At 36.5% G+C, this 24,785-nt stretch overlaps 1 protein-coding gene across 1 annotated transcript in view; it reads right to left on the reverse strand.

Moving 5' to 3' along the window:
• ODAD2 (outer dynein arm docking complex subunit 2) overlaps window positions 1–24,785 on the reverse strand; it is a 91,930-nt gene that overhangs the window by 9,086 nt on the left and 58,059 nt on the right. Inside the window, exons 17-18 of the mRNA XM_052804928.1 lie at window positions 19,914–20,102; window positions 19,155–19,376 (exon numbers count right to left, since the gene is read on the reverse strand). Of these exons, the coding sequence (XP_052660888.1) occupies window positions 19,155–19,376; window positions 19,914–20,102 (411 nt within the window). The remainder of the gene's footprint in view (window positions 1–19,154; window positions 19,377–19,913; window positions 20,103–24,785) is intronic.

A 24,785-nucleotide genomic window follows, 5' to 3' on the forward strand; every position in this document is an offset into this window, starting at 1 on the left:
CCTTCTGGATACAGCTTCATTTTTTTTCTTTTTCCTACCTGCTATCTGTTCCTTTTTGTCTATTTTGTTTAGCCACCTCCTGTATTACAACTAAAGTGAAAGGTATTTGGGACAAGGACCATATTTCTCCAACACGTCTGAATTGTGCCTACTACAATGGGGACAGTACTCTTGAAAAGAAATCCTCTTGAACACACACTAATAAAACACAAAATAAGAATATAGTTCTCATACTCTCCAGTAAGGTTAAATGTTGCATTGCATTACTTTGGAGAAATACATACAACCCGAATGCCTAAAGGGAATTATAATATGGTACAAACTTTAAGCACACATACATACTTGCAAGTTTTTATATATCTACAAAACATTAATAAACTTTATAGCTCTCTCTCCATCTCATCTGTATTAATTATCTATTTCTTATCATCATATAATTATTTAGAGAAGGATGCCCTCCTTCTGGGCAAAAACATAATAAATGGGCAGAGAACTCTGAATATCAGTGACAAGGAGAAAGTGAACAAAATGCTAAATGGTGAAATGTAAAATAGTTTAAAAACTGTAAACTTGCAGGCCACTTTAAAATACACTAAGTTTAAAGGTCTTCCCATCACAGGTTGTTACTTATAGGACTTCAGAGGGATATTTCCAACAATTTCAGATGTAAATCTAACTAAATATAAACATACCATGCAAAGGTAATGTCGCTAAATAAAACTAGTAATAAAAAAGATAAAAAATCTTTGTTTAAAAGGTACGATTATATGTAACCAATTGGAGTTCTTAAAGGCAGACAGTTGGAATCTACATTCAGCTGTAAGATGTTTGGTGCAATATTAAGAAAGAATTCAATCATCATGAACATTCCAATGTACAAAGAGTCTTATGGGATATGAAATTCATCCCACAAAAAGCAATAGGCAGATCTGATAATCCAGAAGTGATGAAGCCCAGGGTCTTACAGCATATTTTTATTTGAACCACTTTCTCTATTTTATTTTTATTTCATTGTAGTTTTCAAAAGAAGATTAACATATAAAAGGCTTTTGGTGGGATAGAGTGAATAAAGAACTTTTTCGTAATCTCAATAGAGTGATATTTTAAAAAAGCTTTTTTCAATTCACTGGAAATTAATTTTATTAAGATTAAAACAGGAGCCTGCTTACTTACTACATGTAATGGACATTCAAAACAGTAAACTTATGTCATGGATGTTCCTTTCCTTTCATAATTTAGTTTGGCTCAGTAACATGTTGGTGACAATCCTTCCATCACATTGCTGCCAGTCTGACCAATCTTTCTTCTTTGTATTTCCTGCTCCTTTTCCATACTTACCTGCTTTTTCACACTTTGCTCTCTTTTTCATTTTACAGGAGTATGACTTTTACCTTACCTTTCCTTCCCAAATATTACTGAGGAGGTAGTATAGGAAATTGAGAAAGAATCGCTAATTCAGTTTTAGTTTTGCAAATTTGTTAACATTACTATCAATACGAATACTATCATATTGTCTAACTCTAGCAGTCACATGAAGATTATACAAAAGTTAAGAAGGCACAGTTGCAAATAAACTATCATCAGCAGCAAGTCAGAGGAAAAAGAGGACGTTTAAGCTGTCCATTAACCCCCAGATACTGAAGGGTTCAGCCTGACTTCTCAGCAATACCCTGAAAACATGGTGCGTGTTTTTTTTCTCTGGTTTGTCTGATATTCCTGAAATGCACTACAACTAGTGTGTCTTTGAAGACAACATTCAACTACAGCAAAGAGACAGCAGTTTCCAGACTAGTGACAAATTTTGCAATGTTTATCCTGAGAACAGGGTACAAAATTTGACTGTACTAGTATTTTAAAAGTATGTTAGGTCTACTGGTATGCGTGAACTGACTTCAAACTCTCTTCTGTATTCAATTCCAAGTACAGATTTTGATCTCCAAAGTTAATATAGCTTTAGGTCCAATGGTCTGTGTCTGTCTCTGTCTATATATGATCATTATAATCAAAACCAGTGGGGTGCTTTTGCTAGTAAACCTTACATATCAAAGTCTGGGGATAAAAGCAGGATGTTCTCACTGTAGATCCATACAACAGCATTTATTTCAAATAATGAGCCAGGGTATTTTAAAGCTGGGTTTTTTTGTGGCATGCAAGAAGACTGATCTATAATCTCATGGTTTTAGATATGTGGGTGGCAACAGTGCATACATTTACATAAACTGGAAGATGAGTGGTATTGTTCAACTTATAGTCTGCTTTTAGACTAGTAAATGAACTAGAAAATGTTCAATCAGAACACAGCATTAAAAATGTATAGATAGTAAGAACACAGCTCAGCTTTATTTATACAAATATGAAACTCTGAATGTGATGAAGCAAGAAATGAGCTGGGGCTGTTCATGGGCAAAGGTCTGTATAGTCCACGTATTCATTCATATCTGTAGATTTAAATGTATGACATCAGAGAATTAGATGTATGATATCACAAAAAAATGAAAGCAACGATGAACACAGAGTGGCAGTTACTTTTCCAGATTGTCAAACTGCTTTTTTTTTTTGTTATTAGAGAAAAACATAAAGAATAAATTCTTTTATACTGAGGAGTCAACTTCCTATAATCAACCCAAATTTCTGAGTCACTTGAGCATTTCTTTAAGAACAGAGTCTGATACAGTGGTCATAAAATATATTTACTAGTGCTGGAAATTTGTGTGCTTTCCTGAAGTCTGTGTTGTGGAAAAACATTACCATACACACTTATTGTGACAGATAAGTGCTTTGGTTTTTTGATGATTAAAACATAAGGTGGCTTGAATTAGCATTCCATTCAGGTCATGTTCAACTGAGGTATTTGTGATTTGCATACAGTTCTCTAGAGTGGAGTTAGATATTTTTTAAAAAAGAAGGAAAACATCTCCCCAGGACCGCTCAAGGACTCACTCCGGCCACAAACTGCTTGAGTGGCTGCTGGATTTTGGAAGCTTTGTGAGATCAGAGAGTTTTAAAGACACTGTGTAGCGTGCAAGCAAGCAGTAATACCTGCCTGCCTGACTTGTGTATGTCAGTCAGGAAATACTAGAGGCCTTGATCTGCTTCCTTCCCTCTCTAAAGATGTAACTATGAAGTAGGGAATGAAAAATTAACTAATAGAAGTTAAATTTAAAACTTTCCTCTGATTAGAGCAAAAGTCTGTTCCTCAACTTCTTTACTAAGTAAAATTGCTCAACTTTAATTCCAAGTTTCAAGTTTTGGGGATGTTTTTGGCTTATTCATTTGCTTGGGCTTTTTTAGTTTTATAAAAAGAAAGTTATAGTTGTGCTTGGGCAAGTGGAGGTTGTAGCACATGTATAAAAGCTCTGCTAAAGCTGGTTGAAGCATGCGGGGGAAGATGTGAAAAATAATTTCCTAAAACCATGCAACTCTATGCTTTAATATAGAAAGAAAAAATTCATGTAGGCCTTCTAGCTGAATGCTACCACTGCAAAAGGTAAAAAGAATCACGATTAATACTCTAAAGTTGGTATGGTGGTTACTTTGTATCTTAGGTAGGATGAAATGGTTGGAAAGGTTGGTTAACTAGCTACCCAAAATATTATTTTACAACATTAATGCAAGCACAAGAACATTATTAACAGCATGTTGGACATTCTTGGGAGAGTATACTTGGGGCACACTGCCACCTAATTGTAACAATATGTGGAAGCTGGTGTAAGACAAAGCACTACTCCTATATGGGGAATGTACTCTCTTTTTCATCAGTTCCCAACTCAGAGAGGCTACTTTTTCATGAAAACAGTGCATCAAGTGCTTGAATCATGATAAAATTAAAGGAACTTAACATCTTTTCCTGTACAGGAGCATCTTTATGCAGAATATTGGCATTTATCAAAGAGTGGTTTCTCAAAATACAGTTCCCTTGTATGCATTTGTGATGCTGAAGAATTAAACAGAATATCAGTTTCTCCCCCCATTCCCCAGGAGGTCAACACACATTTAAAGATAAATAACTCCTACATTTAACTGAAAATTTTATGAGAATTCTTAGATTATAAGAAGAACAGAAAGATTAACAGAAACAGCCTGATCAATCAGAAGCAAGCCCAAGATCAAAGTCAGGGCTTCAGGGTGTCCCAAGCTGTATGTTACACTGAAAATTTTTCTGTCCAAATTGTTTGTGAGGACTTTATTGCCTCGCCAAAATATATGGATGTCTTTTCAGTTCTAACAGATAGTTACTGGCAGTCTCTTTGCATCTGCTGCACATGTAGTGTGCAACACTGTCCAGTGTAGTAAATCCAAAGGTTTCATGAAAGGTAAAAACTTTGCACTGAGCTTTGATGTACTGGCACAGGAGATTTGGCCTCCATGGCTCAGCATTGTGAAATTGCAGTTTGCAATTGGCTCTCATCTTTAGTGCCATGAAGAACTTTATTGTCAGCAAAGTTTGCAACCCCACCATTCACCACCCTTCCCACTATCATTTATGAAATACTGAATGGCAAGATCCCTTGGCTGCAAAACTTGATCCTAATTCCTACACTTTGATTCCTCATTTTTAACTAATTATTTATCCTTTCTAGGACTTTGCCTTCTCATCGCATAGCAGTTTAACTTCTTTAAGAGTTTTTGGTGAAGGGTGCTGTTGAATGCTCTCTTAAAATCCAAGCATGGTCAATTCAACACTTCCAAATAGCAACAGGATTATTGCACATGAATAGACTATACAACTGATGAGAAGACAAAATGCTTTGAGAAGCAAAAGACTAATAAAATATTCTCTATACAGTGAATGTCCAGCAAATCCAGTACAGAAGTATGACAGACCTTTTTTAGATATATACACACTGAATTAGCCTATAATGCCTCTGCAGTCCAGCAATTCTCTCTCTTTGGAATTCTGCAAAGAAGTTCATCCAGTCTAATGACTGTTGGACTTGTGCAGATTGCACAGATACAATGTACAGAGATAAAAAGAGCAAATAAATCTGGATTCATCCCACATATCTGTGGCCAAGGTAGACAGTAGGCAAGAACTGGTGAAAGACAAGACCTCCAGAGGGCAATTCTGATTTTAGGTGTTCTAAATACCTTCTAGAGATTTTTAACCTTTCTATATTGCCACAGAGCTCTAAATTACGTATCTTAGTCTGAGTCCAGTATTTGGAACTGTCATACCTGTATGGCAGCATGGAAGCACCTTTACGAGTGCCTGCTTTCTCAATCCTATGTCATGGAGAGTTTTTTTATTTTTATCTTTATCTTCAACACAAATGCAATGACTAGACTAGATACAACCTAAAGTCACTTTCTATCTAGCTTTCCAGTTTCCCCAGATCCAAAGATAACATATAATTTGCAGCGTATCAGACTCCTTTGGTAATTAAATAGCATTATTGGCTAATATTCTCTTACTTTAACATTAATTTTTTTCTTCAAAACTTCCAGAGATTAAAAATTATCATAAACTGTGGCAAGAAATCCTGTACTGATTAGCAGCTGGTAAATACAGCCAATTATCATCCTTGGAGGTAAACGCAAAATTAAGTAAAACAAAATTTCCAATAAAATGAAATTGTATGGACTTTCACTCATAGTCTAGGAGAAGATACATTTTAGCCTTTACATACAACTGATTGTTATATAATCATAACTGCATCAGCAATTCATAACCTGACCCTGCCCTCACTCAAGTCAGGCCAGAATTCTCATCAGCCTCATGCTGCCCGGCAGCCTTGTCAGGACTTTAGACTTTATGCCAAAGTACAGAACACTGACCAGGAACATTAACACTAGAGCCTATCCCATAATCTACCCATTGCAAATGGACCCCTCCTTAGCATCTTCACCTTGAAAGTGACAGCAATAAGATGTGCTGTATTGCTTTAAAGATATCGCAGAGTGCTCTTTGAAATGGTGACATGAAATAGATTACAATGACTAGGGCTTGAAGCCAATTTGAACCGAGTGATTGATTCTACAGGAAGAAGAAAAAAGTTTTCATAGATGACAACAATGAATGCATAATTCAGTACATTAAGGACTCCTGAGTGACAATTCAGCCTCTATTTACACATACGTATACATATGTATACGTATGTGTATATGTGTATATATATGTATATTGTTCTTGGTATTTCTTATGTTCAGCTCCTTTGAATAGCTCCTTACATACAAGGAAACTATTTCTGATCACCTGAATGCCAAAAATAATTACCCGGCATTCTGCCCTCGTGCATTAAGCCCAGTATCTCTCAATTAAGAAAACTAATTTTAATATCTGACAATTTAGCTAAAATATTATTCCATAAACATAAAAATATTTTAATATTATTCTTTCTTACTATTGCCAAATTAGAAAGAAACATTTCCATAGTCACAAGGATAAGACTGGTGCAGGGAGCTAAACAATTGCAAGAAGCTGCTCTGTGTATTTCTGTGGTTTGGAAATAGTGCCAAGTCGGAAGGAAAAGACATTCTCTGCATTTTCTAAAGCAAGATAAATACAGAAAAGAAATATAGATGAAAGGTGGAACTGCTATCTATGGCCTCTGCCAGATTCCTTGGCTTTTTGGCACACCTACTGAAGCTGGCAGACTGAGCCAGTAGCAATCTTTTCCATTAAAAGGAGCAGCATATATTTTGGTTTAACATACTTTGTTTGTGCATTTTTAAGCTTCAAAAATGTCTATTTAATTTTTTTTTTAATGATTCCTTCTGCACAGTTGGCTGCAGTTGCACTTATTTGAAGCAGCTCATTTATCACTAAAAGAGCTGCAGGGCACAGCTACTGTTAAACAGCTCCAACAAACCTACAGCTTAGTGGGACAAGCTTCTTTTTATACGACTAAAAGATGTTTAAAATGTGCCAAGAGGAGCTTTATGCCAGCCTCTAGGTTTGTTATCCAAACGTTACTAAATTAGAGGTCTCCTGAAGCACAGAGTTTGGGCAAAGATAAGCTGATCTCCCTTAGGCTGCTGTTTTTTCCCATCTGGCATCAGCCAGATTTTAACAGAACACTTGCTACATATCATAAACTTTAGTAACGTGAAATTTTGAGAAATAATCTAAAGTCTGAGGCTTAATCTACACTGAAGCCAAACTTCACTACCTTTGGCAATGGTGCAAAAGCAAAATGTTTTTCATGAAAGTACCCCTACGTTATGAATGGTGAAATTTTGCTTAGGAAGGTAAAGGCTTACTGGTTTCTGTTTCCTGGAGCTGAAACTGTAAGGAAAATGTTCACACCTGGCAGTTGCTAACACAATAGAAATTGCAGTGGTGCAACATTGACAATTTTCATTAATCCTTCTGAAATGAAACAAAATATGGCAGTATTGGACTTAGTTTATGGAACCTCTTACATCTGAAATTTTAAAGTGTGATGTGATCAATAGATTTGTGGGTGAAGGGATTGCGCATACTTTCTGTAGACAACAGACACGCAGAAATTTTGCCATCTAGTGCCCTCTTTCTTGACATCAAAGAACTGTAACAACTGATTTATAAGAAGCAATAGGCATCAGCTTGGAGTATGTGCCAAACACACTGTATCTCCAGCCTGAACTTTGGAGCCTGAATAGAGCCAACCATGACAGTTAGAAAGTGGGTTCTTCTAAACTTAAAATAAAAATACAAATATGTAAATATGCAAATACATACTATTGTACCCCAATAATATTATTGCGTAGACATTATATGAAATATTTTGGATTGATTTATAAAGATCTTAAACCTTGCTTAATAGCATAAAACTCTATATTCTGTATTCAGTGTTCTCACCAAAGGCCCCCCCCAAAAAACAATCATCAACCCCATATCCAAATACTCCTAAAGAAGTAGGTGCCAGGGCTTTTGTGTTTTACTTTCTAAACTTTATATATATGGTTTGTGGCAAAAAGTTGTTTTTAGAATGTTTTCAGTAGAAATTAGTAGTAATTGCCTTCCATATTTTGTAATTCATATCTGTTTATTTCACAAAGATGGTCTTATGAAAGTCTTTTCACATAAAATGGTTAGCCAAAACTTCTTGTATGGATTTATGACTTTAGCAAACAACGACCAATATTCTGGAAGCTCTGCACAATAAAATACACAAAATGTATTTTTTAATACAGTCATTATAACAAAGTATAAAAGAACTCTCCAAATATTAAATCTACATTTCACAATAACTTCCATAAATCATGGTTAAACCAACTGTTTTTATATCGTAGATTATTACAAGGGAATGGAAGAGCCTACGTGTGATTAACCTTTCTACTACTAAGAACAGAACTTAAAAAGCACAAATACCTCTTATTAATTCATCACAGAATTCAGAAAATACATTATAGCTGTTACACCTTCTTTGCCAAAAAAACCCCAAACCCAACCCAAAAAACCCAAACTGTAAAAAACCTCATGCATCTCTTGAGGTTATAGTCTGATGAGAAGACAGGAACAAATCTGATGGATTAATTAAAAAAATACAGATGTATGAACATACAAATCAAGTCCCATTCTTAGGAGCATGAGTCTCTGCTTTGCCTGCCTTATTGTTCCAAGCACTTGAAATTAGGTTTTCAGCATCCCTGATGAAGTTCCTATAAGCTACAACAACTGATATTCTAGAAGGCATCTATTAATATTTTGTAATAGTAAGTAAACAGAGCACTTCCATGCTGTGCAAATAATTCAATAAAACAGACCACAGAGTAAGGCTAAAGATCAGTTCTCTGCACTTGTAGGTTAGATAAACACTTTCAATATTAAAAAATGTCAGAACATGAATGGAAAGTCTGATCTGCATTTCAGACAGGTACTGTAATCATTAAGTTAATGGTTTGTCTAGCCCCCAAATAATTGTTCTGTATGTACAATGGAATAAGAGGAGAAAATGGACTTGTTCATAGTGCAGCACAGTCACAGTATCTTTAAATAAACTTGTTTGGGTAATAAAAGTAGCTCAGAATAATGTAGAGCTCAACAGAGGCTAATTTACTCTGACTTCGTGTAGCCTTCAGCACAGACACACACATGCAAAAACTGCCAACAGCACCAGTTACAGTTCCCAGACAGTATAAGTACGTTAAAGTCTGGGTGACTGGCTACTATCCGGTGGTCCTTGGTTTTCACAAAAAGCTTAACAGTCAGTGTTTGGTATTTTTGTTTTACTTATGATAATTGAGTTGCAGCTATGAATTAGCAGTAATTGTATCTTGGTTTGCTTGAACTATCACATATGACCAATACAAATATTTTTATACTTTTTTTCTACCACTCCATTCCTATCTGTTTGTTCACCTCCACCTTGTTTTGTGCTACATTTAAATTTGAAAGTTTTCTGGGGTCATCTTCTTCTTATGTAGGTATACATCACTCCCTAGCAAAGTGAACTACTTATCTGTGATCAATGGCTTTAAGCATCATCACAGTACACAGAAATAAATGAATAAATAGAAAAAATAATACCTTTACCATTTATTATTTAATTAGTTCAGAATTCAAGCACAAACTTTAAGTCAAAACATCAAGAGATCCTCATATGAGATACTGGAAATTACCTCACTGAGAAGATTTCCCTAAATGTTTTAGAATATTTATGTACCATCTGATTAGGTACTTGCAAATGTAGAATTTCATTGGCAAGCAGAACAGGCATTTTTTAGCTTCATACTTCACAATCAAAGCCACTGGTATTCTTTTCACAGGCCTTAATCCATTTGTGTCTACATAATTCAAAAGTATTTACCACTTTCTCAGCCAGTGAACTCCTTCAGTTTTCTAATGAGTCTTATCTTTGCCAAACCTGGAATCTTCCATTGTGGAAATGCAATATTTTGTTTTAAAGGCATTACAAGAAGAGTCAATGTGTTGGTCTCTTAAAATTTTCCTCTCTGAAACAATAAAATGCTTGAATACATTTTGTGGCTGCTTTTAAATTGTGAATTATTCTTACAAAAATGAGAGCTAACTCATCTGACATTTATAAAGTGTACTGACAACAACTAAAATCTGATTTAATCTCCTGAAAAAACCAAATCAACTTATAACATAAGGTCTAAATTCACTGGTGATCTACATTAACAATATTACCTAATTTTTACTCCTATGCATGAAGGCCAACATTATAGCATGCAAAGGTCTAACCTGGGGAACAGTTTCCAAAAGACATGGAAATCAAAGTAGAAAATTGGCCAAATATGAACTTTGAGGGCAATACTGTGGCCAAACAGAGTAATGAAAGTCTCTGATGTTCAAACAGAGCTTACATAGAAACAGGGAAGTTATTTTACCTGTTTTAAGTATTCATACAGATATTGCTGAAATACTGAATTCTGCTCTGAATTATGTTGAAATTCAGTCCAAAAAGGAAGTTCAAAAATAAAAATTTCAGAACTGACACACAAATATAATTAAAGAATTAAAAAGATAGAAATTCCATCAGAGATTACACTTGCTTAGCTAATTAAAAAGATAACAGTGTGACAGGTAATTTGATCTTACTCAATAAGAATGTATGTGAGAACAGAAGTTATGTAGAGCTTTTCAGTTTACCAAGCAACAGTATCATACATGTAATAAGAAAAAGCATAAGAAACATAGCATAAGATAAAGCTAGACAAACCTTAGGCTACAAATAAGGTGCAAATGTTTTTATGGGGAAGGTATTTAACTACTGGAACAAGTTATGATGGCTCTAGTGGATTTTCCATCGCTGGAATTTTTTAAGTAAAGAGTCAGTGTTTTTCTAAAAGATATACTCTATTCCAAACAGAAATAAATTGAAGCAATGTCTCTGGTTTCTATGAGTGAGGCTAGTCAGACTAGATCATTAAAACGATTCCTTCTAGTATTATAATGTATGTACCTATGATTATTTAAAATGAGAATAGTGTCCAGGTTACTGGACTATAATCTTATTTAGGCTTTTTAAATATTGGCACATTACCTTTCTTCCAGTCCTGCAACTTCCCCTGTACCGCAAGCTTGTTGAAAATCAACATTCAGGAGGATATTAATTTAAATTCAGCTGTCTGAAAGCTAGCTGTTTAGTCTGAGCTAGTCACCTAGGTCCTTTCCATACTCCGTGGAGAAAACTAGGCACTTTCATGAGTCTATTCCTTCCAGATATCTTGGGCATCTGTCTTCAGCTAGGACAACTCTGCAGGTGCCTCTCTTTCTTCCCATTGACTACAGAAAGTGTCTTAGTTTAGACTACTTTAAACTTCATACCTAAAAGTGGTCAAAGTTAGATGAAAGGAATCCATCCTTAATACTCCAAAGACCTTTCAAAATCCCTGGATTCAAGTTAGTTAGATCCACTAATTTAAAACATCTGGCTTTATTAGATCATGTTGAAAGTGTGCTTCAGTTACTGCTGAGCAGATAGTGTTTCATCACCATCATAGCATATAAATGCATCTCATCTGTATTTTTCTAGGAAAAGAATAAATTATTTTTTTTAATAGCTCTTTCTTATTGCATTATTGTTCAGAATTCTGTCATTCCTGTCTAATAATGAACTGGACTGCATATTCATTTAAACAAGCTCTCCACTGCCTTGGGATGGGATTCACCCCATTAAACACAGATACCTACTGTGTAGACGTGCAGATCTGAACTTTAAACCTGCACTGCCATTATAGCCAAAGGAGACCAGAAAACACTGCCAGTAGAGACTGAGGTGCCTTATCTTTGCATACATGTCAAAATGAGGAGAGATGAAACACAGTAAAGAATCTATTCCTCTTCCTTGACTATTATAAGAATTTGGGTGACTATTTCAGATGGGCACGTCCACAATGTAAACATTTAAAGTTAAGGTGAATTATGACTTTGATGAATTTTGTTCTTCCACAGCCTATTTTGGGCGCTTATTTTCCCTTGTTCTTACTTTTTTTTCATTACTTTAATAATCTCCTCAGAGGTCTCATTAGCCTAAAAGACTGGCCTCAACCCTGTAGGTGATGAGGCCATTTAAACTTCCTAGGCCTTCCTTACACAGAAATAACAATGATATTCCACAAAACCAAATCCTTTATGTCACTTACAAACTCAGAAATTCCACAATAGCAAAAGTTAACCTCCACAATAGATTACTTTTTACCTTTCTTCATTTGCAAAGTGAGAATGACCAGGAATAATCAGTTACATGTTTTTCACTTGTATATACTTTGAATCTTTCCAAATATCTGAAGTCTTTTAGAAGGTATATTATGAGCAGTTTCGTAAGTGCCTATACACACCACCATCCTCACCATCCTCACTCACTCACTTCAGAAGCATATCCCAATCTACAGCTTGCCAACATAACCAAGAAAATGTGTGACTGTAACACAGAGAAGCATTGTATTAATTTGACATGGTGACATGGTCTCTAGGACAATGATTTAAATATTCTTTCAGGATCTTCAGATGACTTGAATTCTTCCTTTAAAAGATGTTTAGACTCATCTTTTTACTACTAAAGTAGTTGCACTTTCCTCATCTGCCTGTGCCTCGCAGAACAGTCTTTCCACAATTCATCTTAAAGAGCATCCCTATTAAAAAACGTGTATTCTTTAGTAGACAGTTGGAGATCTTTTCATGAACAAGCTTGATTGTTCTAAGGTTTTAGCAGCAGTCAAGTATATAGACATCTTTGTTACTTTGCAACAGCTACATCTTAAGGGAGATTTTCTGCTGTTTCCATGAAGAACGTGGTAATGGCTGGATACTTCCAGTTGTCTGTGACTTTTCCTATTTCTCTTCCCTCTAATTGTGACAGACTCCAAGTGTGAAGAACGTTGCCTGGTACTCCCGCTTATTTTGGCTATAAACTGCCAATCCCCCACTGGATTTCTCTTCTCCCTTGGTTTGTGGACAGCTATCTCCAATCCTGAATTCAGGTTGATGCCTGTTCCTTAGTCGGACATCTAAAAATTTCTCCTGCTTTCTAGTGTCCCACATGTCATTACTGGGTCTTTGAAAATGCAAATCTCTTTTCCAGCCCAGCCATGAATTTTTACTTCAGAAAAAGGAAATATTTTCCGGTGTTTGGTAGAAAGAAAGCATTGATTCATCTGTCACAGGTCATAACCATTGTTCCATTCCCAGTCACAAGAATATTGAGTGTGGAACTGAACATAAAAGAAAAACTTCATAAACTGTCTTTCTAAACTTCCTCCAAAATCACCCTGTTGGTTTGCTCAGAATTTCACATGGCAGCTGACATACACCAGTATTTCCCAACCTTTTTGTCACATAGCCTTGCTTGAGAAAACTGAACATATTTTCAGTGCAGTAACAAATAGGCGAAAACTTGGAACACTGGTTTTCTCTCACAACTGTGTGCAAATACCTGTTGTTTTGTGATTAGCAAATACTGTTTGCAGCAGTGTGCAGCAAAGCAAAATGTGAAATATGAGAATCTGGCTGAAATTACTTTCCCTATATATTTTTATTCCTGGTTTCCTGGGCAGAAACATGTATATACACATTGCGTAGTGAATGGTCAGAAAGTCTGATGCTTTGAGAGAGTCTCTGACCAACTGTTCAAGCACTCAGCAACTGTGTCATTCACACAGAGCAAATGTTTCCCTGAAGCATCAGACTTTCTGTGCATGTGAACACAGCACATGAACATGTGCTGAAGAACACCTGGGATTATGCATGTACTGCAACCTAGTCAGAACTACAGCAGCTCTGACATTAATCCAACTCGGCATGATTACTGAAACACCAGATATCTGGTAAAAGGATGAAAACATATCAAAGGAACCCAGATAAATTTTCCAGAAGCAAAAATATGATTGGTCCTGGAAAAATCTGTACATAATGACCTCTACGTAAATACAAAGTATGCTTTCAGTCAGCTATTCACTGGAGAGGCTAGAAGAATAAAAACACCCGGACATTCTGTCATCACTGGGAAGTACGGTGCAAAGATACCCAATAGCACAGACACAGCGCTGCAACTTCTGTCTCACCTGTGCTGGGCAGACCAACTGAATAGACCAGGCAAGATTCAGCACTCTACTGACTCTTGCATTTGAGCAACTAAATCTCCTCCACCCACTCTCCTTGCCTCCTGGGAATGCCTCTTTAGACTTTCTGAAACTCCAGTAATTGATTCTTGATGGTAATTCCAACAGTGCCAGCATAGAAGTCAAGCTCATAAGCGTTGGTGGATTGGCCAGCTGTGCCCTGAGCTGTCATGGTGTGCCTGTTGATTTGCTTCATGATCTGCTCAGCTCTGGTGATACAGAACAAAAGCACTTGGACTAGCACATCTGGAGAAACTGTCATAGGTCCAACAGAACATATTTTCTCAGACTGTCCACCATGCTTCACTTATTATACGGGCATCCTCACTGGATAGGAAGCACTATGTCTCACTGGTCTGATATATCCTCCAAAAAGGCCTATCTGTTGCTCTACTTTGCTTTGCTGCTTTGCCATTCTAGGTATAACACAATATATAAGCATTAGAAAGTGGCTGGAAACATCACAGCAGGATAATTGCTAATTAAACCAGGCTTTATTTAGGGTTAGAAACTCTAGTTGACCATACGTATCGTCCTCTTGTGGGTGGGAGAATTCCATTCCCTGAAAAGTAGGGGGAAAACCAAACTACACACTTTTTAAAAAATGGGTATGCCTATACTGCAGTCATAGTACTAGAATAAGGCAAATCATCTGACACTGAGCTCCATGCTACCAAAGCTAGACAGTTAAGAAGGCTCAAGGTAGCTCGAGCGAGCTAGCTCTGATGACCTCTCACTGCAGTTTTGTCACTTTATGCCCTAGGGAGAACAAGTTTTTCACAGTTTATTAACATGGATCTCTGAGCCATGTTAACTTCAACACATACACTGGCGTTGCATTCTTCCTGGCTATATCCTAGTTGAAAGGCAAATGCATTTTGCAATATGCCCTACAGTCCTGATGCCCAATTGTTCATACATATTGTGGTTAGAGTTCTACATCTGCATTTTTTTTTTGACACAGACCAGAATGTATGCATCCAGGTTTAGTCCTAATGTGCAATCAGTATGTGGCCAGCCTATGCACTTGGACGTAAGAGCTGGGAACTGCTCCAGGGTCCTACTTTTTAGACTTACCCATTTTATCAATTTGCCTTGTGTTAAGTATTTCTTAAAGACTTAAAGGAATGAAGCTTTAATAACAGCTCCATTTATACTTAATATGTTAGAAAAAATGCTATTTTAAAATATCTGGATAATTAAAAATACAGAAATATTATTTGTGAAGAATGTTTTTATTTGTTCAGATAGAATTACTTTCATATTCTCCAGATTAAATGTCTGCAGCATTTGTAATTAAGCACTTCCATGAATGTTTACTTGAATGTAATTGAAAACAAGCACACAGAAAAATGAAATATTTGCAGGTGTTGAATAAGATAATTCCATGCTTACCTACCTATTTGTAGCTCTTAGCACTAATTACAGGATGTGTTTAAAGAATTTCTTCAGCTGGATGGATTTCTTAAAATAATTAATATCTTATAGAAGTATCAAACTTGTTTTCAAGGCTCAATTTACAATTGTAAATTGTTACACCTCATTGTTACACATTTGCTGGGTGACTCTAGGACTTCAGATTCTACACTGCATACTGTATACACTGACTTCAGTAGGACACTGAACAGAAGACAGCTTACTTGAAGAGCTAGACAGACGTCATCTTAAAGATTTACACTTGTTCAGTACATTTGACTGTGCATTGGCTGATAGTCTTTGGTATGGATGACATCAACCATCTGACTAGTTTGATTTAGTTTATCCGAAAACACACTCTGCCAAACTTCCATTATTTTTGCTTTTGGGGGGACTAGCAAGAACTACTCCTTCAGGTAAATTACTGTCTTCCAAGGGTATTTCATTTTTTACTGCCAGTAAGAAAAATAAGCAGTAAGGAATCATAATGTTTTTTTTTCCTGGCTATGTATTTGGTTCACAGTCACCTCCTGGCTATGAAGAGATTCCAGTTTACCAAACTGAACAGCTTATGGCATGAATCAACAGTGCAGCCTGTTAAGGTTAGAGGTGATATCACCGATATTCTGCATCACTTCCAAAAATCCTTCCCAAGACTTTTGCATATTGTGATACTTAGCAGGTATGAATTATTATTCCAGGTCCTTCATGGCAATGTGCAGTCACAGATGTTTTTATCTTAATGCTCTTTAATGTCTTAATTCTTGATCACGTTTGGCTGCATTTTAAAGATTCATTACGGAACAAGTTTAGTTTGCAGTCAGACTGCTTTCCCCCAAAAAACTGAGATCTTGTGAACTACAGAGGAGGATTAGTCAAACCTCATGGAATTTTGAAATACTTCAAGATATGTGGGATACCACTGCCTCTCTCAGTCACATACATTTGTAGCCCTGACCTAAAATTCAAGTGAATTTTCTGTTCATGGAATGAATATTTCATTTCTGAATGATACAGAGTGGAATTCAGACACTTTATCTTACACATCTCCCTAAGTATCTAAACAACAGAGTGACTAAATCTGTTCCTCTGACAGTATTTCTTTTGAGATACCCATCTGACTAAGTATAGTGAAGAAGGTTTCTGCCACATTAGACAGGGTGACTGTTTCTGGATACTGAATGGGAAAGCTGATTATTACATCTATGGCTGTTTTCCCTAATTGAATATGCCATGAGTATGGCTCAATAAAGTCCATTGAGAAGCTGGAGAATACTGCTTAATTATCAAAAGACAGTGAAAAAGCGGTTTGCAAAGATCAATTATTATTTTCCATATTTTCTATTATTTTCATTATTTTCCATCTGACATAAATCAGATGATCTGAATCACAGAATCATTGGGTTGGAAGGTATCTCAGGAGGTCATCTAGTCCAACCTCCTAGTCAAAGCAGGGTCAACACGGAATTCAGACTAGTTGCTGATGGCTTTGTCAAGTCAGGTCTAAATTCCTTTCGATGGAGATTCCACAGCCCTTCTGGGGAACTGTTCCCCAGAGTTCATTACCCTCACAGTAGAATTTTTTTCCTTATGTCTAGATGGAACACATCAGATTCAATTTATGACCGTTGTCTCTTGTCCTCCTACCATGTGCTGCAGTAAAGAGCCTGCCTTTGTCACCTTGATAAATTTCTCTTAGACACTGGCAGGCTGCTATTAGACACCGCTGCCCAAAGGCCTTCTTTCTCAAAGCTAGACAAGCTCAGTTCCCTCACAAGTCATGGGCTTCAGTCCTCAACCATCTTCGTGGCCCTCCACTGGACTTGGAGCCCAAACTGAACATAGTTCTCCTGATGTGATTTAGTAAGTGCTAAGTTGCCACCCCTGACCTACTGGCTGTGCTCCCACTAACACAGCCCAGGAGCCTGTTAGCCTTCATCACTCCCAGGGCACCCTATTGCCTCATGTTCAGCTTGCTGAACGTACTGTCCAGGTTCTTTCCAGCAGAACTGCTACCCTGGCTGTTAGTCTCAACGCAGACCAAACGCAGCTACTGCCTGTCATATTACTAATGCATATCTGCTTATATGATACAAATACATGTGTGTGCTGGCACACGCAATGAGAATTGGTCACATATCCTCTCATATGTGATGGACCCACACACAAACCCACTTTCAAACACTTGTCCACTGCATTACAAAAATACAAGTTTCTTGTACACAAGAAAAGAAGTGCACCCTCGAAAAAAGTTTAGATGCAACAAACATAACACAAGTTCCTTTATTCTGTAGTTTTGCTCTTCCTTTTATCAGTTGTCTTTTCTCTCCCTTAACATATTATAGTCATTCCAGAATAATGTGAATAATAAAAAAATTTAGCACCTGTACATCCCTATTTATCTGCAAGTGCAAATAAATGTTTTTAATTAGTCTAAATATTTTAACTGGGACTGAAAAATAAAGATTAACCTAGACTGAGATGGAATTATTACAAAAGTATATCATCAGAATCGGCTTTATACACTACGATCAGTGTGCTACAACTTATAAAACCTAAAACCTGCATAATAAAATGAATGAAAACAACAGATAACAGGAGGGCAGAAAATGGGTTGTGTCAGTTGAATGGAAAGATAAGCAACATTAGAAAGTCATCAGACACTAGTTTCAAATTGAGCTGTAGTACAGTATATATTCGCCTGTGCTGGGCAGCCAGTATAATGCAACTGTGATGGGAAAACATTATTTTCCAGCACCAAAAGGGCAGCTTAGACCTCAGTCAGTTCAAGTACTGGTATTTAAACTGAGTCGTTAAACATTTTTGACCAATGGATCTTTTTAACCCGACTACAGATATAGCCAACTACAGATATATGTATGATAATGCAGGACCATTAGACTGTGCCAGAATTGAAACTGCTCACAATAAAGTGCACAATCATTAGTGCAGGCATAAATTCAATATTAACAGTAACATTACATCATAAGTCAACTCTTACTTTCAATACATTTACCTGAACATGAAGTAAAATGAAAAGTCTGCAAACAGTGAATCTTTCAGGAAATTTATGAAAATTGAGAGCTCCTCCAATCTTCATCTCTAACGCCATAAGCCTTATCTCTCCTGCGCCAAAGGAATAACTCTACTGGCTTCAACTAGTGAGATAAAACTTTGCCAAAAAAATCTTTTTGAGAGAAAAATTCTTTCTAGAGTAAGGTCTTTTCAGAATGTGCTCATACTTAACTCCTAAAATAAGAATTTTTATAAGTAAATGCAGAATTCACTGAAACAGTCCAGGTAAACTAAGTGTTTGTATTATTCTATCTTAATTTGTCCCCAAATCCAGTTACACGCAGTTCCTAGGTGACTTTCTGCCATGCTAGGCAACTATCCATTAAGATAACCCAACTTCTTTCGCAAAAGTCACTTGAAAATGACAAAATGCTGATGTGACATCCTACCAGCCTAGGTGAGAGTCAAGTCAAGTAGTCGGTGGTGAATGTCCACATTATATTTCCATTCCTAACAACCACCTAGCTGTAATATCTTTAGTACTGAAATACTGTTCCTAATGCACTACTTAAGCAAACATTTTTAGGATAAAATTCAGAAAATTTGAGGTACACAGCAGTATTCAAGAACTATTTCAAATGAAACATCTCTTCTTTTGACCATGCCAAACCCCTTCAATAATTTGAACTCCAGATAAGAAAAACCTTCCACCTCACCTTCACCACTCCATTTTCATGCATGGTGATACAGTTGTTGGGATCCTCTGAAAGTTGATATAAAGCCTGAGCTGTAGCTCTATGAACTGATGGATCCTTTGACTTCAAGTAACGTACTAAAGGAGCTACAGCCTTTGTCTCTCCAAAGGTAACTCTATTGCTCCCCCACATGCAACAGTTGGAAATGGCTTCTGCTAAGTGACGTCTTAATTTGTCATTGTTCTGAAGAAGGTAAAAACATAATAAATTAAAGACTACATAATACAATAAAAATTTCATAGGAAAGCAGAATTGTATTCTCAAACATCTTTAAGGCATCCCAATTTAACTGCAGTACAATTAAAAACTGGAGAGAGCTGTAAGGCATGGAGCTGGTAGTCCTTTATTATTCTCTTTGTACAAAGTGCTGTGAATTTTTGTATTATTTCAAAGGTGATTTTAGACTGGCCGGAAATTAGATAAGATTAGCATTAAAATGTAACATATAGACCCATCATTGAGATTCTCTGCGTGGTTCAGATTTATTGCTCTCTCAACCCTTTGTGCTTTTTTCATACAGCAGCTGCATCTCTCAAAAGCCATATTCAGCAACAGTGACTATCAAAATGAAGCTCATCTTCCAAAGCAATTTTAGTACCAGGCACAGAGTGTTTTCATGTCCAACATATATCTCATAGAGGAAGGATTCTACGTTGGGTATAATGCAGTCTGACATAAGAAACTCAGATACTTAGTATAGTATGTTTAGAAGTTACTTACTGTGTTTGCTAGTTTGGACAACAGAGGGACGACTCCATGATCTGTTATAACAGCTAAATTTTCTTCATCTTTAGCTATATTTGTAATTGCTGCACATACACTTGCTAAAACTTCTTTATTCTTTGATTTTAGCAAATTGACTATCAGTTCCAAGCCACCAACAAAGGATCGAACCATTTCCCCAGCATCCTAAATGAGAATCAGAAGAAACATTATTTTAAAATATTCAATCAGTATTTATATGCAAATGTTAAAAAAAAAGATTGGCATGACATAATTGTTCAAAACTGCAGCTATTGCTGTGTTGCCTTCACCAAGAAATACGGCTAATTTGGAACTCAGAGCTCTCTTGATTGACATATAAGAGTTAGACTGTTTTACACACCACCACCTAGGCATAAATTCAATGCCTAAATAAAGGTATCTAGTGTCACTTTAGATACCACAGAGTATTCTTTATGTCCTCAAGCTGTCACTCCAGAAGGGTGCAAGTAAGTCCTCCTTATCTGCTGTATCATATTTGCCAAGTGGGTGCCTCACATACCTTAGGGCATCTAAACCAACAGAAGACACCCCTGTTTAGGCTCTCATAGCGTCTTCTATTTCCTACATCAAGTCTGACAGCTAAGACAAAGGAGTGGTAATACTATTTTCTTGTACCAATGCAAATGAGTATTCAGGAATACTTGAGAGAGGAGGTTATGCAAGTCATGACAGCAACTGTGGGAGAACCATGATGCACCTCAGAGTATGAACAATCAATGTAAAATGTGACTAAAGGACTCAAACACAATTCTGGAAAAATTAAGTATGCTCTTAGAAAAGAAGTAGAAAACTAAACAGTGTGCCTTGATCTTGAATACAGTAAGCAGATCTGGTCCATCTTTTCCATCTTGAAAAAGTTATAGTAAAATTAGGAAAGGTTTAGAGAAAGGTGACAACAATAATCAAAGGTAGGGAACTGCTCTGTCGAAGGAATGACTAACCAACTAGGACACTCAAGGCTATAAAAGAGAAAAACAAGAAGCGGTATGGTAGAGGTATATAGAATCTTGAGTAGAAAGGAAAGGGCACACAAGGATCTCTCTGCTAGGAGAAGACCTGGGAGCATCAGATGAAATTAGCAGGTGGCATGTTCAGAATAAAACAAAGTTATTTTCAAACAAAGCATAGTTAAGATGTGGAAGCCCTTGGAGCAGGATTGCAGTGGCTGTTAGAAGTTTACATGTCAGAAATTAACTAGACAAATTCACAGAAGAAAAAAAAACAACAAAAAACATTAAGGGTTATTCAATACAAAAGTATTCCTTCTGATTGAGAAAGTTCCTGAGCCACAGATTTCTTGAAGGTGGGAGAGCATTCTGGGGAGGGGAACCACAGCTACAAATTTGCCCTGTTCTACCTTTCCTTAAGCATCCCTTGTGGGCTAGTATAAGAAACAGAATAGTGTCAGTGAACCTTTGGTCTGACACAGCATTGCCTGTTCTCACACTCTTGTGTTTATCAGTCAACTCAAATTATCAAACACATGTTTACATGTCAATGTGTAAAACAGAGGAAAACAGCAGTTTTGGCACCATGAGACTGAACTAACGGGTATGGAATTCATTTGGTTGCGTCAAGCAAAGAGGAACTGACAGTATCTGATAAAGTGACATGCAGCATACAGTACTTCATGTACCCTAAAAAGCACACAGGGTATAAATCTAAGTTTTGTTTAAGCACAAATTCTTAACTATTTAAGTTACATAGTCACCGACCAATGCTGTACACCAAGATTCATTGCACTCAGTTAAACTGAGATGCTTGAAAATAAAGGTATCTCTTTCTTTGGTAAGATGTTCCACCATGTAAGATTATATTATTTTAGACAATCTCTTTTCAGTTTCCTTGTGGACAGAAACAATGCCAGAATAGAAAAATGTCTACTTCTTTGAATGGATGCCTAGTTATACAGAGCCTGAAAGACAACACTGCAAAATGCAACAGCATTTTCAGAAACTTCACTGTAAACATAATAATAAACAAAGGGGAGGATGGAACTCCAAGTGCCTGAGCTGAGGATATCACGTATTGCAATGTAATCCAAAGAAATCACCATTTCTACTTGAATGGGCCCGTCAGTTACTTCAGTTGAGTAGACCTCTATACTAAGCATAGATATTTGTGTTTTATCAGGACTTCTTTATGCAATCTATAATCCAGTCCAACATTTTCTGTTAGATTTTCAACCTTTCAGATGTGGATCTGGAAAGATGACTGGTTCTCTTAAAATTCTTTGTCCAATGAATACAGAAACTAGTGAATGACTTAATTATGGCTAACCTAAGGATTTCTGTAGAAACATAAGACTTAAGAAAAGCACACGAACTATTGACTATGAAATAGATACAGATCAGAAACCACTGTGGGCAAGAACTTCAGGTATTTTTTGATGGTCATCTTATTTTTTACAGAACTATTTACTAAAAGTATGCCATTAGTGCCCAAATCGTACACTTCACAAAGGGTACTGAAAATAGGAATTGAAAATAGGTCAGAGGAGATTCTTGGTGACATCATGGTGGCACATCTGCAGGTGGCATTGGATGGCCTGGTGTCAAACTGTTATTACACTGGAAAGAGAGTAAAAGCGACTGGGCAAATGGTTAGCAGTAACTTTGCACAAGAAATTTTAGCTTGCGCACCTCAGTGATAGTAAATGTGCAGAGATGGAAAGAAAGGTCTGCAGGTGGAACTACTTTCATTTCCTTCCTTCAACAGGTGAGAATTTTGAATAAAAACTACCAGACACTCTCCTGAAACCCTTTTGGGCTGAAAGGTCTTACAACTTCATGAAAGTGCAAACATGGATAGTATGAACTTTCCTGGGGCTAGGGAGTGACCCTGAGACCAAGAATGGTTTTGATTATATTTATTTCTTTTTGGGGGCTGATTTATGAACAGAGTAGGGTCCAATTGTATTGTGTTAGCTTTGCTGAAAAAATCCATCAAATTGCTCATGGACTTGGTAAATAAAAATTCCAGAAGATGCTGTGCAGTTCATCCTTTTTAGTTCTGGGTCTAAATGCCAAACAGAACTCTTAACTGATGTTTCCCTCTCACAGAAAGCAAAAGCAGTGGGTAGGCCCATCAGGAACAAAACATTGTCCAGAACAGGCAGTGCAATTCTTGAGACTGGAAAAGAGAGGTTAAAGCCATATAGTGTGAGGGTCAAAACCAGAAGCCACAACATGTGGAAAAAGGGTAGTATCCAAGAGCAAACTTCGTGCTGAAGTCCTAAAAAACCCAGAATGAACAAATAACAGAGGTCTTTACAGAAATTAAAAGAGGATCTAAATGTTTACGCAGAAGGACAATACAGGTTTGTGACTCAGAAAAGCAGCTGAGAGAAACAGAGAAGGGTGGGCAGTGGTCTGCCACTTCTATTACCATGTAAGCTGCATGTAAAGGGAGGTGGGCTTACAGCACGTTTCCCATGGACATGCTAGCATAAACGTTTCTCTGTCATTGTTAGTGTATGCATACCACACTGTAAATGTATCTACAGACAATCACCTGGATAAAAACAATATTTCTCAGTATCAGTTTTCATGTCTGTCTTGAAATCTTAAAATTTGACCAAAGGTGGTAGATAATGGGTTACAGAGAAAGATTTCTACACAGAAATTTCTTACCTATATGTATTAGAGGGCTAGAAAGCTAAATGACCAGACACAGAAGAAGGAAAGAAAACGATATATTTTACATTTACTTCAATTCCTTTAAAGTTACTACAGAAGTGTGCATTACCTTGTGTCTAAATACCGGCTCAACAAGTGAGAAAGGCTTCTGTTCAACCAGTAAACTCTACAGTAAAGTGTCTAAGATTTGAAAGGGGCCCTGCTATACAGGAAAATGATTCTGCTTTTCTGCATGATTCAGATATCTGTGTATTATTATTCATGTTCTTGAAAGATGTTTCATGAACAGATAATATAATCTGTATCCCATCCTAATGAACTACTATGTACATTTTATATTTTCCTACCTGTACATTTTTTCTTTCCAGGTGATTATAACCCTACTTGTTAAATTTCTCTTCTGACGAGCTTATACTTTCCACATTTTGTAAAGGAGTACGGTCCAATTAAACTGATGGAATAATATATAAACAATCCAGCAATAAGTAAAAGAAAAGAGTTTCAATAATCGTCTGTGAAACCAGCTAAACACAAGGACAGAACCTTCTACCAGTGATGAAAAGCAGAGGGAAACTGCAGAAACCACATGTCAGGAAAGTTTCCCAAATGTGATTGTGGGTGTAGTCTGGTGGTCTGTGCAAGACAAAGAGAAAAGCAAAGCAGCAAGAAATTTGAAGAACAATGAGCAGAAAGAAGGACTGAAACGAGAGCTTTAAAATCCATTATGTTACGTACAAGATCTTTTTTTTTTTCCCCCAAAGAAATTTAAACAATAAATGCAATCGTTTTGGTATCATTTAGCAAAACCACATACTTGCTTTGTACAGTAAATTTCTACTCATTTTTTTTTACTGAAAGATGTCTATTTATTATATACAATTGCCATACTTTAAAGATATTTAAAGAAGAAATTGTATGAAGTTGTGCCTGTGATTGCGGAAGTCTGGATTTAATTCTTTTGAATCTATGTTCTTTGACTATACTTGTATTAATGATGAGATAGCTGTTTGTACTATAAAGTCTAAAGTAATTTCTGTGATTTTAGTTTCCAAATACTCTCAGGCATTTTCATCTACACTTATTTTTGTAACATAAGAGAAGAAAAATCATATATAACATGTCGTTAGAAGTCTTTTTTCACATTGAAAAAAATGCAATCTTTAAATTCTACCTTCTAAATTAATCAACA

The sequence above is a fragment of the Harpia harpyja genome, chromosome 1 (genome assembly GCF_026419915.1).
Source record: "Harpia harpyja isolate bHarHar1 chromosome 1, bHarHar1 primary haplotype, whole genome shotgun sequence".
Lineage (NCBI taxonomy): Eukaryota > Metazoa > Chordata > Aves > Accipitriformes > Accipitridae > Harpia > Harpia harpyja.